The 12,239-nt window shown below is 47.2% G+C and overlaps 1 protein-coding gene across 1 annotated transcript in view; it reads right to left on the bottom strand.

Annotated features, from left to right (window-relative positions):
• LOC144098391 (midasin) overlaps window positions 1-12,239 on the bottom strand; it is a 215,597-nt gene that overhangs the window by 121,703 nt on the left and 81,655 nt on the right. The window contains exons 25-28 of the mRNA XM_077630990.1: window positions 9,688-9,810; window positions 4,484-4,783; window positions 2,301-2,477; window positions 39-230 (exon numbers count right to left, since the gene is read on the bottom strand). Of these exons, the coding sequence (XP_077487116.1) occupies window positions 39-230; window positions 2,301-2,477; window positions 4,484-4,783; window positions 9,688-9,810 (792 nt within the window). The remainder of the gene's footprint in view (window positions 1-38; window positions 231-2,300; window positions 2,478-4,483; window positions 4,784-9,687; window positions 9,811-12,239) is intronic.

Here is a 12,239-nt window from a genome sequence, read left to right as displayed (position 1 = left end):
CACTGCACACTGGTGCTGATTCGCCTATGGCGACTCACCTCCATTGCGGACGCCTGAATGTGGAGAAGCCGCAAGTCTTCGCTGGGTCCAGAACCTGACATAGGGTCCTGCCTGGCAGCCCTCCGAGGCAATACAGCACTGCCCACGCTCAACCAGTGAGGGGTCACATGTACCTGAGGTGCCTGCTCTGGGGCTGCCTCGCCAAACACTTCTTTGTAGATGTCCAACACCTGTTTGGGTCAATGAGGCAGGGGTTGAGAGATAGTGAGGGGTCAAAGTTGGGAATCAATTTGGTCTCACCCTATCACATGCTAGTCACATCCATTAACTTAAGTGGTAGGGCAACTGCCCTAGTTTCACAGTGGTTCCCATTTCAAGCCCTGCATCACAATGGCAATGATTTGAGGATACCACATACAGCTATCCTTCATAGCTGCACAGCTAAGCTTGGAGTGGACGTTAATTTCATCGGATGCTAACTATTTCTTTGCTTGTAACCTGCTTCATTTTTGCAGGAATTATCACCAAAAACTTGAATTAGGCTTTCTAAAGTAAGCCAGACGACCACAGCAGACAGCTTTTACTGTGCAATGTAATCACTTGCTTGACCCCAATGCAGTCAGCAAATTTTGTGCAGCCTATGCTTAAGGCTTCTGTCAATAAGTGAAGAACCTACAAACATTCGCACTGCAGTCATACAGACATATGAGGCATCTGAAGAATAGCAGCATGTTTGATTAGTAAATTTACCAAGACATACTTTGCATGCCTTCTAAACAGCGATTTTCATGAAAAGGACACATAGCCCATGAAAATGTCAACACCCATTACTGTCACAGTGTAAGAGTGTGGCAGTAGTGTGGGAAAATGAGCAAGTCTTGGTGTGAAATGCTTTGATGGTAAGCCAAACTTTGATATAAGGAACACAAATATTATAAATTATTGCCTATATCGAACTGTTTCTCAATATTTTTAACAAACATGCAATATATTGAACGTGGTTTTCCACGAAACGAATATATCCAACAGCCAAGCATCAAGCTGTGCCCACTGGGATGGCAGGTGGCAGGGTTTGCCTCACTACATGGGTGACTAGTGGCGGCATGACAAGTGTTTGTGTCGCAGTTCACACTTTATTTAGCATTCGCCGAAAGCACCACAAATGATATAGTGCCGTGAACAACTGGTAGCCAGGCAGTCGGCACCTCTTTGCGCCTCTCGCATCCAGCACTGGTGTTCAGAACCAGTGACATGGTTGGTTGTAGCTTTCCAGTAGCTATCCTGTGTTCACGTCGGCTGCTATAGAGCACAGGTGGTAAAAATGGCGATAGCTTTCTTTCTGGCATCCCATTTTTTTCACCAGGCACCTCTGTAATAAGGGAAAGACACCCTAGCTGGTGTTTGACCTGCCCCTGCATGGTGTGGTGCTGTGTAGAAAAGCCCTCCTAACTGGCGTTTAGTCCTCGGTTTTTTGCGGTCTCCGAAATCATCCCAAAGGGCTTCAATAGGGCACTAAATCTTTTCAAAAAAGTATCTCCCAGTTGGTGTCTTTCGCTGGTTGAATTGTGCTCCTCCAGGGCAAGTTTATGGCAAAACTGTATACTACAAATTTCAGCTGTATCGAACTGTTTTACAATTTTTAACCTGTTCGCTATAATGAGGTCTCACTGTATATAGCGGCAAGAATCAAGGCCATCATCGCTGAAACAACGCTATTACAATAAAACAAAAATAAATGAAAAGATCACAAGTGCAGCAGCTGTCAAAATCTGCCATCGTAGCATGGCCCCACTCTAAGCTAAAGTGCCACACGCTTTGGCATTACTGTGCGGCACCCACATTATTGAAGTGCAGATAAAAAAACTCATATTTTTTCTTATTTAGTGACTATTGGCCAGATGACGCCAGCTCTAGCCCCTGCAGAACGCACGGCTATGGTTGTTTCCATGAAAGGACAGGTGCATAGCAAGTTATGCAGTGTCTGTCAACAAGCCTCGGAGACCTAAATATGAGTCGAGATGTCAGGGTGGGGAAATCCACATTCTATGTTACGAGAGTAAGGTGAAAACAAAGGCATGCCTTGATATTCATTGCTGATAAACGCAATAGAGCAGAAGGAAAACATTTAACAATTCTGCTCGATGACAGTGGCCGTCATTCCAAACCAGAATGCCAGAAAACCATGACAGCATTCTACAGTCATACGCACCCCGGGCATCAACATGAGACTGTTAACTTTGCTTTGACACTGTTTTAAAGCACAGTGCTCATCACGATGGCACACCATCCTTGGCACTGACCCTGCTGCGATCTTCGGAGGTCCGCATGCGCGCAGCATAGACAAGTCCGACATGGGCTCCCGGCTCTGGCGGACCTCGCTCCATGAGGCAGGCCCAGCGGGAAATGTCACGCAGGTTGAACTCCCAGGGGCTTCCAGAAACAGCCCAGAGCCTGTGGTGCTGCACTTGGTCAGCCAACTAGAAGGGTGGGGGGCAGGGTTGCAAAGTAGTTATCAGCGTACAATGCACTGCAACAAGTGATCCTGATCAAGGACTGAACTCGATGCAGATTTGCATTGCTATGTGGGCAATTTCAGCTGTGATTGAGCTCGACAACAAGTTGGTCCTGGCAGTGCAATCAAGATTTTTTATCTGAGTTACGGAACTCCTGCTGCTACCCTTGCGCTCATACACTAAAAGCTTGTTAATTCAAACTCCAAGTGAATGCCGCCGCAGTTCGAATTAACCGAACTTCGAACTAACGAAAGTGAGCAGAATATGCGGTACTATGCAAGAAGCAGTCAGGTGGTAAAATTACCATATTTTATTGTTCTAAAATATTCCGTCATCATCTTCTTTTCTTCCCAGAAGGCAACGGCCAAAATCTTCTGTTCTAAAGCCCAAACTTATCGGAAGGCCTGTACTTCGCCTTTAAAACTGAAGCAGAGGCAGGCGGCATTCGGCGCATCCGAACTTGTGGAACGGAGAGCCACACCGGAGTCACAAAGGCCGTGCAGCCGCCTATAAGCATGAGGTCATGTGGCTAAAATTATTTAGCAGTGTGCGACCGTCCCGCAGCTGCCGCTTTTTTCCAACCTAGATACAGGGCTTGCAAAGTCACACTTGCAAGTTGCGGAGGCTGCGTGACCGTTTCGGTCGAAAAGCGAAAGTCGCCAGTAGAGCTGCACATATGTCTCCCTATTTTCCAGGCTTCCGACCTCAAGTCGCAAACTGCTTAAAGCATTTTGTCAAACGGACGACATTTCTAAATCACTACACCGGGGCACACTGTGTAAGCTGACCGCCATGGCTGCCTTTAATTGCACAGGACATGGCACAAAGGGCACTGCAAAACCGAGACAAAGACACACAGCAAACATCAGCGAGAACTCCAAATTGCTCATTTCACGAAAGTCTCGGTTTCCTGCATGACCGCCTGGTTTTAGATTCGGAGTGCTCCAGAAGCTGCAACGAGTCTGGTTCCCACTTTTGCCCATTTAATCTGCATCACTCCACTCCGCACAAATGACCTTCTATGCCATTTTTTTCCCTCTCCTCATCTTCTCCAAGAGGAGGCACAGCCTCATGGAAGCGTTCCTTGGCTCACCACGTGTGCGGGCCACCCAGGTGCAGCAGCTTGTATTTCGGATTATCGGTGGCGCAACCCATTCAAGTTCGAATTAAAGGGCTATGTTTTACATACACACCTATGGAGCGTGGACAGATCAAGTCTTACGGTTTGAATTATCCAGGAATTTGAATTAATGAGGTTCGAATTATCAAGCTTTCCCTGTACACACTGCAGGTGCAAACAGCATCACCTGGCACTTGGAAGCCAACTTGTCAATCAGGATCGAGCAATGAAATGCAGCAGTGCCGCATGTGGACCTCATTAGCAATCCAATTTAGAATTAGAAGTGTTCATGTTACGGCAATCTGAGAAAGCTTTGATGCCATAGTTATGCTTTCTTGCTGCATGGGACGTTTATTTTGAAACACTGCATGTAGTGGCAACAAAAGGCACTGCATACTATGCTTTATTGAAAAACCTCGAGACGAGACCACATCCCATCAGTCACAGCCAAAAATTCACTTGGCTGACAGCAATGCATGCATATAGCACAAATACACACCATTAACATCAGCTTTACAGGAGCATGTTGTTCCCGATTCCAGTTGGATACACTAACAAATGCCATGTGATGGCTAGGTGCATTAAACAGTGCCCATCTGCAAGGCCTTCACGTGATGACACAAAATTAGAAAACGGTGCCTAGAGTGGCAATTGCAGAGCCACCTGCAATGATATACGCTTCTCTGCCTGAAACTCACTAGCACTTATCAGAAAGTTCCCACAGATATTGCCGTCAGAAAGCTTGGTGCTTTTTCTGTTTCCCACATGTCCTGTAGACAATTCCATCACACTGTGAGTGTACGCAGCAGTTCCCAGAATCCATCAGGAAAAGCCCACAGCAGGCACTCACCTTTTCATTGAAAAGCACCATGCAACTGAGTGTGTCTTCGGGCAGTGCAGGATGCAAGTACTGCACCAGGGTCAGCAGGTCATCCCTGTTCAGAGGCTCCAGGCCCAGTTGGACAAAGCGGTTGAGGAATGAGCGGGGCAAGCCACGTCGTGCTCCACCTTGCCGGTGTGGGTTCTGGCAGCCGAAAAACCGTGAGCGGCCAACCATGAAGCTGCGGTTCAGCTCGGGCACAAACACTTCACCCCGGTGGTCAAGGCAGGCATTGAGCCCTTCAAGGACGCTCTGGGAGGCCAGGTTGAGCTGCGACCAACGCAATGCATTAGGTGGGGAAAACAATTTCCGACATGGTAAAACTCGGCGGTGCAAGGAAGTACAGTAATCCCTCGTTATAACGAAGTCAGCGGGATGACTAAAAAATTTGTTATAAGCGACCGCTCGAAAAAAAGCTAAAACAGTCGAGATTTAATTGTGTCACAACTGCGAGGAAGTCAAAATACGATGTATTCAGTGAAGCAAAACTTTATTCAGGTGAAAAGAAGGCAGTGAGTTTTGCCTGTTTCAAGTTCATAACGGGGGCGAGCAACCCCTGCTCTAACTTGCCCAAGCATTGCAAGAGGCCGTGGTCGCCGCCCATGCATTCAACCGTGTTTTGCAGGAGGCGTAGATACTCACGCATCTGCACCAAAGTTGGCACTTCATGTGGCTCTTCGTCTGCCGGCTCTTCGTCCTCGTCGGGACCACCAACAGTGTCAATTATATCCGCATCCGTCGCCGGAGCAACCACGGGAGCAGCAGCCTCAGCCAACGCGAATATCTCGCAGTCTCCTTCTACCTCTTGGCCAGCAATTTTATAAACAGCCTCGTACAAATCGCTGCAAGTCCTGTCAACGTCAGGACCGCTGACGACGGCGCGGGAAAAGCCGGCATGCGCAAAGCAGTTGGCAACTTTCGAAGGTGATAGTTCTTTCCATGAATTTTTGCAAATGGATCGAACCAAGCAAATCAATGTCGTACCTCTTGCTGGCGTCATATGCTGTAAGAATGCACTGCAAAAGAGCCTTGCGGTACAGCTTCCGGGTAGTCTCAATGATGCCCAGATCCACCGGTTGCAGTACCGCGGTCGTGTTTGCAGGAAAAAATTCCACAGTGATTGCTGTCAGGGTGTCGATCTTCTTGTGGCTTGGACAATTGTCAATTACGAAAAGCACTTGCAGAACTGTCTATCCATAAGGCGCACGTAGTCTTAGAAAATAGCTGCAGTCATTCATGCTCGCTTGTTGCTTCTGTAGATGCATTCCTTGAGAATTGCTGCATTTCGGAAGCACCGCAGCTTCTCTGCCTTCCTCAGTATCAACAAGGAAAGCTTGTCGTCGCCTGTTGAATTGGCACCAAACAGCACTGGGACACGCTCCTTGCTCTGTTTTCCTCCGAATGAGGATGCGCCAGGGGAAGTGAACATGCGATTCAGTAGCATCTCGTAGAAAAATGCTGCCTCATCTAGATTGTAGACTTCTGTCTACATACTTTTCGTCTGTCTACATACATGCGTACATACATACATGTTGGCGCCATACGTCTAGTGTCACGGTTCACGGCTGCACTTTCGCCAACGATCGACTTCGAGGTCACGCCGTGTCGTTTTTTGGACCGTTCAAGCCGGCCATTGCTGCACTTGAAATCTTTATGGCCCATTTGGAGGGCGAGAGCTTCGGCTTTTGCAGTAAGAGCAGGTCCATGAGCGGGGAGATTTGCACTCCTGGCATTCTTCAGCCACTGTAGCAGTGCACCTTCCACTTGCGGATATTTCGAATCGCGATTCCTTTTTCTCTTCGCCGAGAAGCTCTTTTCAAAGCCATCCAGCACAGCTTCTCTGTTTTTCAATACAATTGATAAAGTAGACAGCGGTATGCCGAATTCCTTCACGATGCCAGTTTTCTGCTGGCCGCGTTTTCCACTTCTTTTATCAGCAAAACTTCCTGCTCCAAAGTCAGACACTTTCACCAGAGACTGACAGAGCCATTTATCACTGCAGACCAAAAAAAGCACACGCGAGGCACGCCTAACGAAGCACTCCGAATAACACGCTGTCACACGGCTTGTAGCACGGATCCAAATGCACGCAGCGGGCGACGCAGAAGGCAGAAGCTTCAAAATGCCATCAGGGCACCTCGCTTTCCTTGTCAATGCGCGCTGGTGATGGGGGCGGTTGCAATGGCGGGTTAGCCGCAACGTCAAACTGGCAGCGAGGTGGCGAGTGAGAGGAGTATCTGCCGTCCAAACGGCTAGCAGACTGGCGAGTGAAAGAGGAGAGAAGAAAAAGAGAGTTGGGGTTGCGGGAAGAAAGAGGAAGGGCAAGTGACAGGGGCCTGCCTACTTAGTCTAGGGGGTGTTGGTCCACTGAAGGCTGAGCCTCCCACTACCTGCGTGTCGATTGAAAAGAAGGGGGGTGGGGAGGAAAGAGTAGTGGGAGAGCGGACACAAATGCGCAGCTGCCTATCTGTACCTAGCTGTGTCCAGACACTTTTGGGGTGGGGGGGGCGGCACTGGCAACATTTATAGGGGGGTGCAGGGGTTACGGAAGACTGCAAGAGCATCGCGTTGGAAAGCGCCAAAAATGTTGCTTGAGTCTGAGGTAGCCTTTGCTGTACTCAAAAAACGATTACACTGCACAATCGTGAAAACTGAACAGTTTTGCAGTAGGGGCTTTGCATGATCACTGGGCAATTTTTTTCCCCGAGGTGTGCAGCCGTGAAGTTTTCAAAACGAGTTTTTGGCACACTGTTGTCAACGACACTGTGCTAATTCTACGGTTCGAATGTCAGTGTTCGTGTAGCGTCACGTCCGCGCCATTGACAAATGTCTAACAACAAAATTCAATGACCCTACCACGCATTTAGACCTTTGTCTAGTCGTATGGCGCGAATCGAGCATGACCCGCCACTTTTCCGCATCCAAGACACCGTGGTTTTCTGGCATCGCAAAGCATGAGGAAAACTTTATTTTCATCTGGATTCTATCCCGAGGGACACCAGCGATGCGCTTCCGACCGAGATTAACGGTTCGAGTGCGCTGCACCATGGAATTTGGCCCCGCTGAGCTGGGGACACTTGGCACTCGCTTGGTACCCGTTACTAGGCAGGCCATCGGTCGTGGGTTTGGTGCTTTTGTGGCCTGTTCTATGCCTGCATGAGTTTAATTCGTCGGCAGTATTAATTTGACACTGCATGTGCAAAGGGTCGCCGCCATGGCGGCGATGCCTCCACTCGCAACTTTGCTCTAAGCTGGTCAAGCTCTTCGTGTGCTTCAAGTAATGCGGCTTAAAATGCATGCGTTTGGGTCGGGACCGGAAGAAATTTCGAATAAAGTGATATTTCTAGTAAAGCGATTTCGTTATAACAAGGTATTACTGTATGAAGAAGGCTTTGATACCATTGGTCAAAGTGTACCTGCCAACGGCTGTGAAGGATAAATGAGGACCTTTTATCCTCCCATTTTTTTTAATTGTAGAGAAATTGGGACTACAAATCTTTTCTTTCAGTAAGTGCAAGTACCCCCCAATGAACTGATTAAGACTACCAGATCTTTGACAGACTATGTAACAAATTGATTCATAGTGGAAGATATGGCAGGTGCTGAAAGGGATAGCATGGGAATACAAGTTTATACCCCTGTCACACGGGCATTTCGAGGGCCCTCGAACCGATAGTCTATCGACTCAAAGGCGATCGAGCGCTGCCACACGGGCAGTTTCAATGGCGATCGAGTCAATAGCCTATCGAGTCAACGGAGTAGCGCAGAACTCCATCGAGATTTCGAGGGCCTTCGAGCGCTGCCCAAGGTTGCTAGCGTTGCTCCGAGCGGCGCCAAGCGCACTTTCGTACACGACACATTCACGGTGAAAAAACATGAACAAACATTATTCGCATAAAATTTAATGTAAGCAGCCTGTAAAATTATTTTAAAATTATATTAGACTGGTTTTAAGCGCATTAAGCGCATTCATTTTGCATTGCAGTCTTTGCGTTGCTTGCGTACTTAACGTTGACAACATGGCGGCACCCTGCCCGCCCGCTTCACAGCGATAACAGCTTCGTCGCTAATCCCTCAAAGCAATATCGTGCTCTAAGCTGTTGTATTCGCCTTTGATTTGCCCATTCTTACTCTCGCATAAAGTTTCAAGAGAAAAATAGCTCTTGTTTTTCAGATATGATGGCGATTTCCCCGGTCTTAAGCCTGACGAAGCAGCGCTCCGACGCAGTTGGACTGGCTTGGTTTTGGCTCGTCTTGTATTAAAGTGGCTACAGCAGTGTATGCATATGTACGTCGCGTACGTGCAACTAAAAGGGTTTTTAACGACTTTCGCGTATGCCTGTATTTCAGCATTTAGTATACATTTATCAACTATTTTTGTTATTTTTGCAAAATCCAAAGTAGCGATTGTGGCGCCACTCATCTGTGGCGTAAGACACGAGAACCATTTCAATGGCCATTGAGATTTGCCGTGTAGCAGCGGCGAGTTCGATGGCGATTGAGAATCTCGAAGACCCTCGACCCGAGGGTGATTGAAACTGGCCGTGTGACAGGGGTATTAGTCTGATGTGCCCCAAGGAACAAGGTCAAGTTTGCATACATGACATGCGCTAAAGAGAATGAAAGTAACTGAGAAAAAAACATCATCAGTTTTTCAGTTAGTGTCTCAAATGCCCGTGCTGCACAAAATGCAGATTCAGGATAGAATGTCAAAGCAAAGAAACTGCGCATGTACATCAAGACATGTTTTGCTATTCCAGTGCCACTACATCAGTTGCTGCAATTTTAGCAGCGTGCCACTGTCATTACCAGCTGCTTTTTATAACATGCAAAAGATCCATGTTAGGACCTGTGCACTGAAATGTCCACAGCTGTATTGACAAAATACGACATTCGAGCAAAATGACCTTAGGTATGTGTTATATGCTCCCAAAATAAGAGTGTCCATGCACTACTGTGCAAGCAAGAAGATTTACCTGCACGAACTTGCTTTTTTGGAGTTAAAAACAAGATCTTCAACAAAAACTCAATCCACTACATTATGACAGTTTTCACCCACTAAGTCTCCCTTCAGACGACTCCCATTTGTGAAGGAATACTGACAAACAGGAAAAAAATAGTGTAAAAAGTCACTTCAATTCCCAGTATGCGTTTTGTATGAAGAATAGGCTTACTTCATCCAGCAAGACCCAGTGACCCTCTCGGAGGGCTCGCAGCAGTGGTCCATCTCGCCAGGCAAACTGCCCCACTGCTTGGCCCTCCACAGGCAGGTCAGCTCCAAACAGGTCAGAAATGTCCTGCATTTACAAACAGCCCGAATTCAAACTAAACTGTCGTCATGTCTAATTAATACCGATGCCCCTGAAATCTGTCAACTCTGTTACAATGTAGTACTATTCAATGATGCAAACATAACTGCAGTGCCACAACTAATTGCTCTAGCAGCATCAATAACATGCGAGTTGACATCATGGCACAATTGTGCACATTTTGTAGAGCAGGAAACACTGAAGAGAGACATGCTATGCTTAAAAAATTTTTAGCACTGCGCAAAATGTTCGTGAGCTGTGAGAGCTACAACTCGTACGTTGGGATCCCTTCCCGAGCTGACTGTTGCATGGCGTTTAGATGATGGTCTTGTAAAAGGCAAGGAATGTTGATCTTTTCATTACTCTATTCCTGCTACATGTTGTGGACTAATTAAAAGATGTGAAAAGTGTTACAGATGTCCGCTTTATGTAATAAGCTGGCTCATCTCCCATTGTAAAAGGGACACCTCAGCATCCTGGCATAGTTGCTCGACTGTTTTGAAACATTTTGCAGCAATGGGTATATTTGTGTAACTGGCAGTGTAAAGAAAAAATGTTCTGTGCCAAACAAAAGCAAGTTTATATTGTTCCTTACACGAATGTTCATCGAAATGTTTGTATTGTGCAAGATATTTCACATATATGTGTTTCTGTCCCAGAAATGCCGTGTTTCTCAACAATAAATTTGTTCCCACATTGAACATGCAATCTCATTTCACAGATTTATACTGTCGAATTACAGTACACTCTAATTAATCAAAACTTCAAGGAACCAGAAATTCCTGCTTGAATTATCAGAAGTGCACCTTATTCCAATAAGACCAAAGTCTAAACGCAGTTTGCCTCATGAATATCTATACACACAACGAGTATTTTGGAACTATTTTTCTATGCAAACAAAGCGGAAAGCTTAAGGAACATAAAATACAGGTAAAAGGCATTGATACATTTACTCAACCAGATGTCTTAAACTAGTTGCGTTGCGCGGTTTCCTGCACTGGTTTCCAAATAGAGTAAAACTGCATTAACTGGGACCTAAACAGACCAGAAAAAAAGTCTGAATTATTCAAAGATCGAACCATCAAACAGCTGCAAAAAAGCTTTAAAAACAAAACCTCTGCAATGCCACTCATTTAATTGATTTAAAAAATTAGCAATGGTCACCTGCTTTTGAGAGGAAACTATGCCGAAATAACGATATTTTCAATTCTGTCATGCTGCACTGCATGCCAACTGTCGGGAATATCAATGCAAAACTACGTCATATAGTATAAGGCGTTCTGCGGCAGGTGTGACGCGGTGGTGGTAGAGCATCCTCACATGCTGTGGCATCCATGTAAGGAGGCTTCACCACATAAACGACAAGCAGCTCGTGATCAATGCACATTTTCGGTGCAGAGTAAAAACCATCTAGACAGAAGCGAGGGGAATGCACAACTGCACCAGAATAGCACGAAGCCTTCTAAAAAGAAAGGAAAGAAGACGAGCGTCATGCCAACCAATGTCTTAAATGACGCACAGCTAGGCTTGGCTTGCTTACATGTGGCTGACAGCCGCTACCACTGCGGTGGCCACCCAAGCCGCTGGCTGGTAGCGGTTAGGTCATGTTTATTTCCTCATCTGGTCTCATCTCTCGTCAGGTCACACAGTCGCGAGCCTCGACAGGCACACATCATCACACACCATGCACACTCGATATGTCCCACTTCTCTTCTCCGACTTGCTGTGCACTTCCCCCACAGCCCCATGCCACCCGCACGCCACGCCCCCTCTCAGCAGACCCCATGAAACTCCTGTCCCATAGTCCAGTGACCTGTACCAGTCCCTTACGGCCTCTCCTCCTTAATCCGTGCAAGAGGGCCTCCACCGTGGATGGTAGAACTTTCAGTCGCCAGAACTTGCAGTGAAGCTGCATAGGTGTTTGCCAGGTCAACCTCTACTCTTGGCCGTTTCTCGAGCACCGAGTTTCCAGGCGTCCAGGCTGGTTACAGTTGCTGGACCAGGAAAGGTGGCAGGAGGAAATCATCTTGCGCTGATGGGATGCCATCGGTCGATGCTATAGCTTGTTCGCCTGGACGAGCCCCCACTTGTTGGGGGCTCTACAACGGTCATAACATGCAATATATACTATGTAGTGCCAGTTATAAGTAGACAACCCAAATTGGCACCCCTCGGTGGCCAACAAAAAAGTCGACTCCAAATAAAGACGAATACCCCTCCCGCCCCACCCCACGTTATATAGTTGCCAGCGGGAATGCATGACGGCACGTGTGCGCTCAAGCGATAAGCACTCAGCAATGCAATCGCAAAGCTAGCAGTGGGAGGCACAGGAGCAAACGGGTGATAAAATGGCGCCCTCTCATGGAGCCCGGCCGACTAGCGGCAAACCGAACAGCAAACGGTTCGGCAGCTTCGGA

Source organism: Amblyomma americanum, chromosome 7 (assembly GCF_052857255.1).
Source record: "Amblyomma americanum isolate KBUSLIRL-KWMA chromosome 7, ASM5285725v1, whole genome shotgun sequence".
Classification (NCBI taxonomy): Eukaryota; Metazoa; Arthropoda; class Arachnida; order Ixodida; family Ixodidae; genus Amblyomma; species Amblyomma americanum.
Note: the sequence above shows the minus strand (reverse complement) of the source record. Positions and strands in the feature narration are given on the sequence as shown.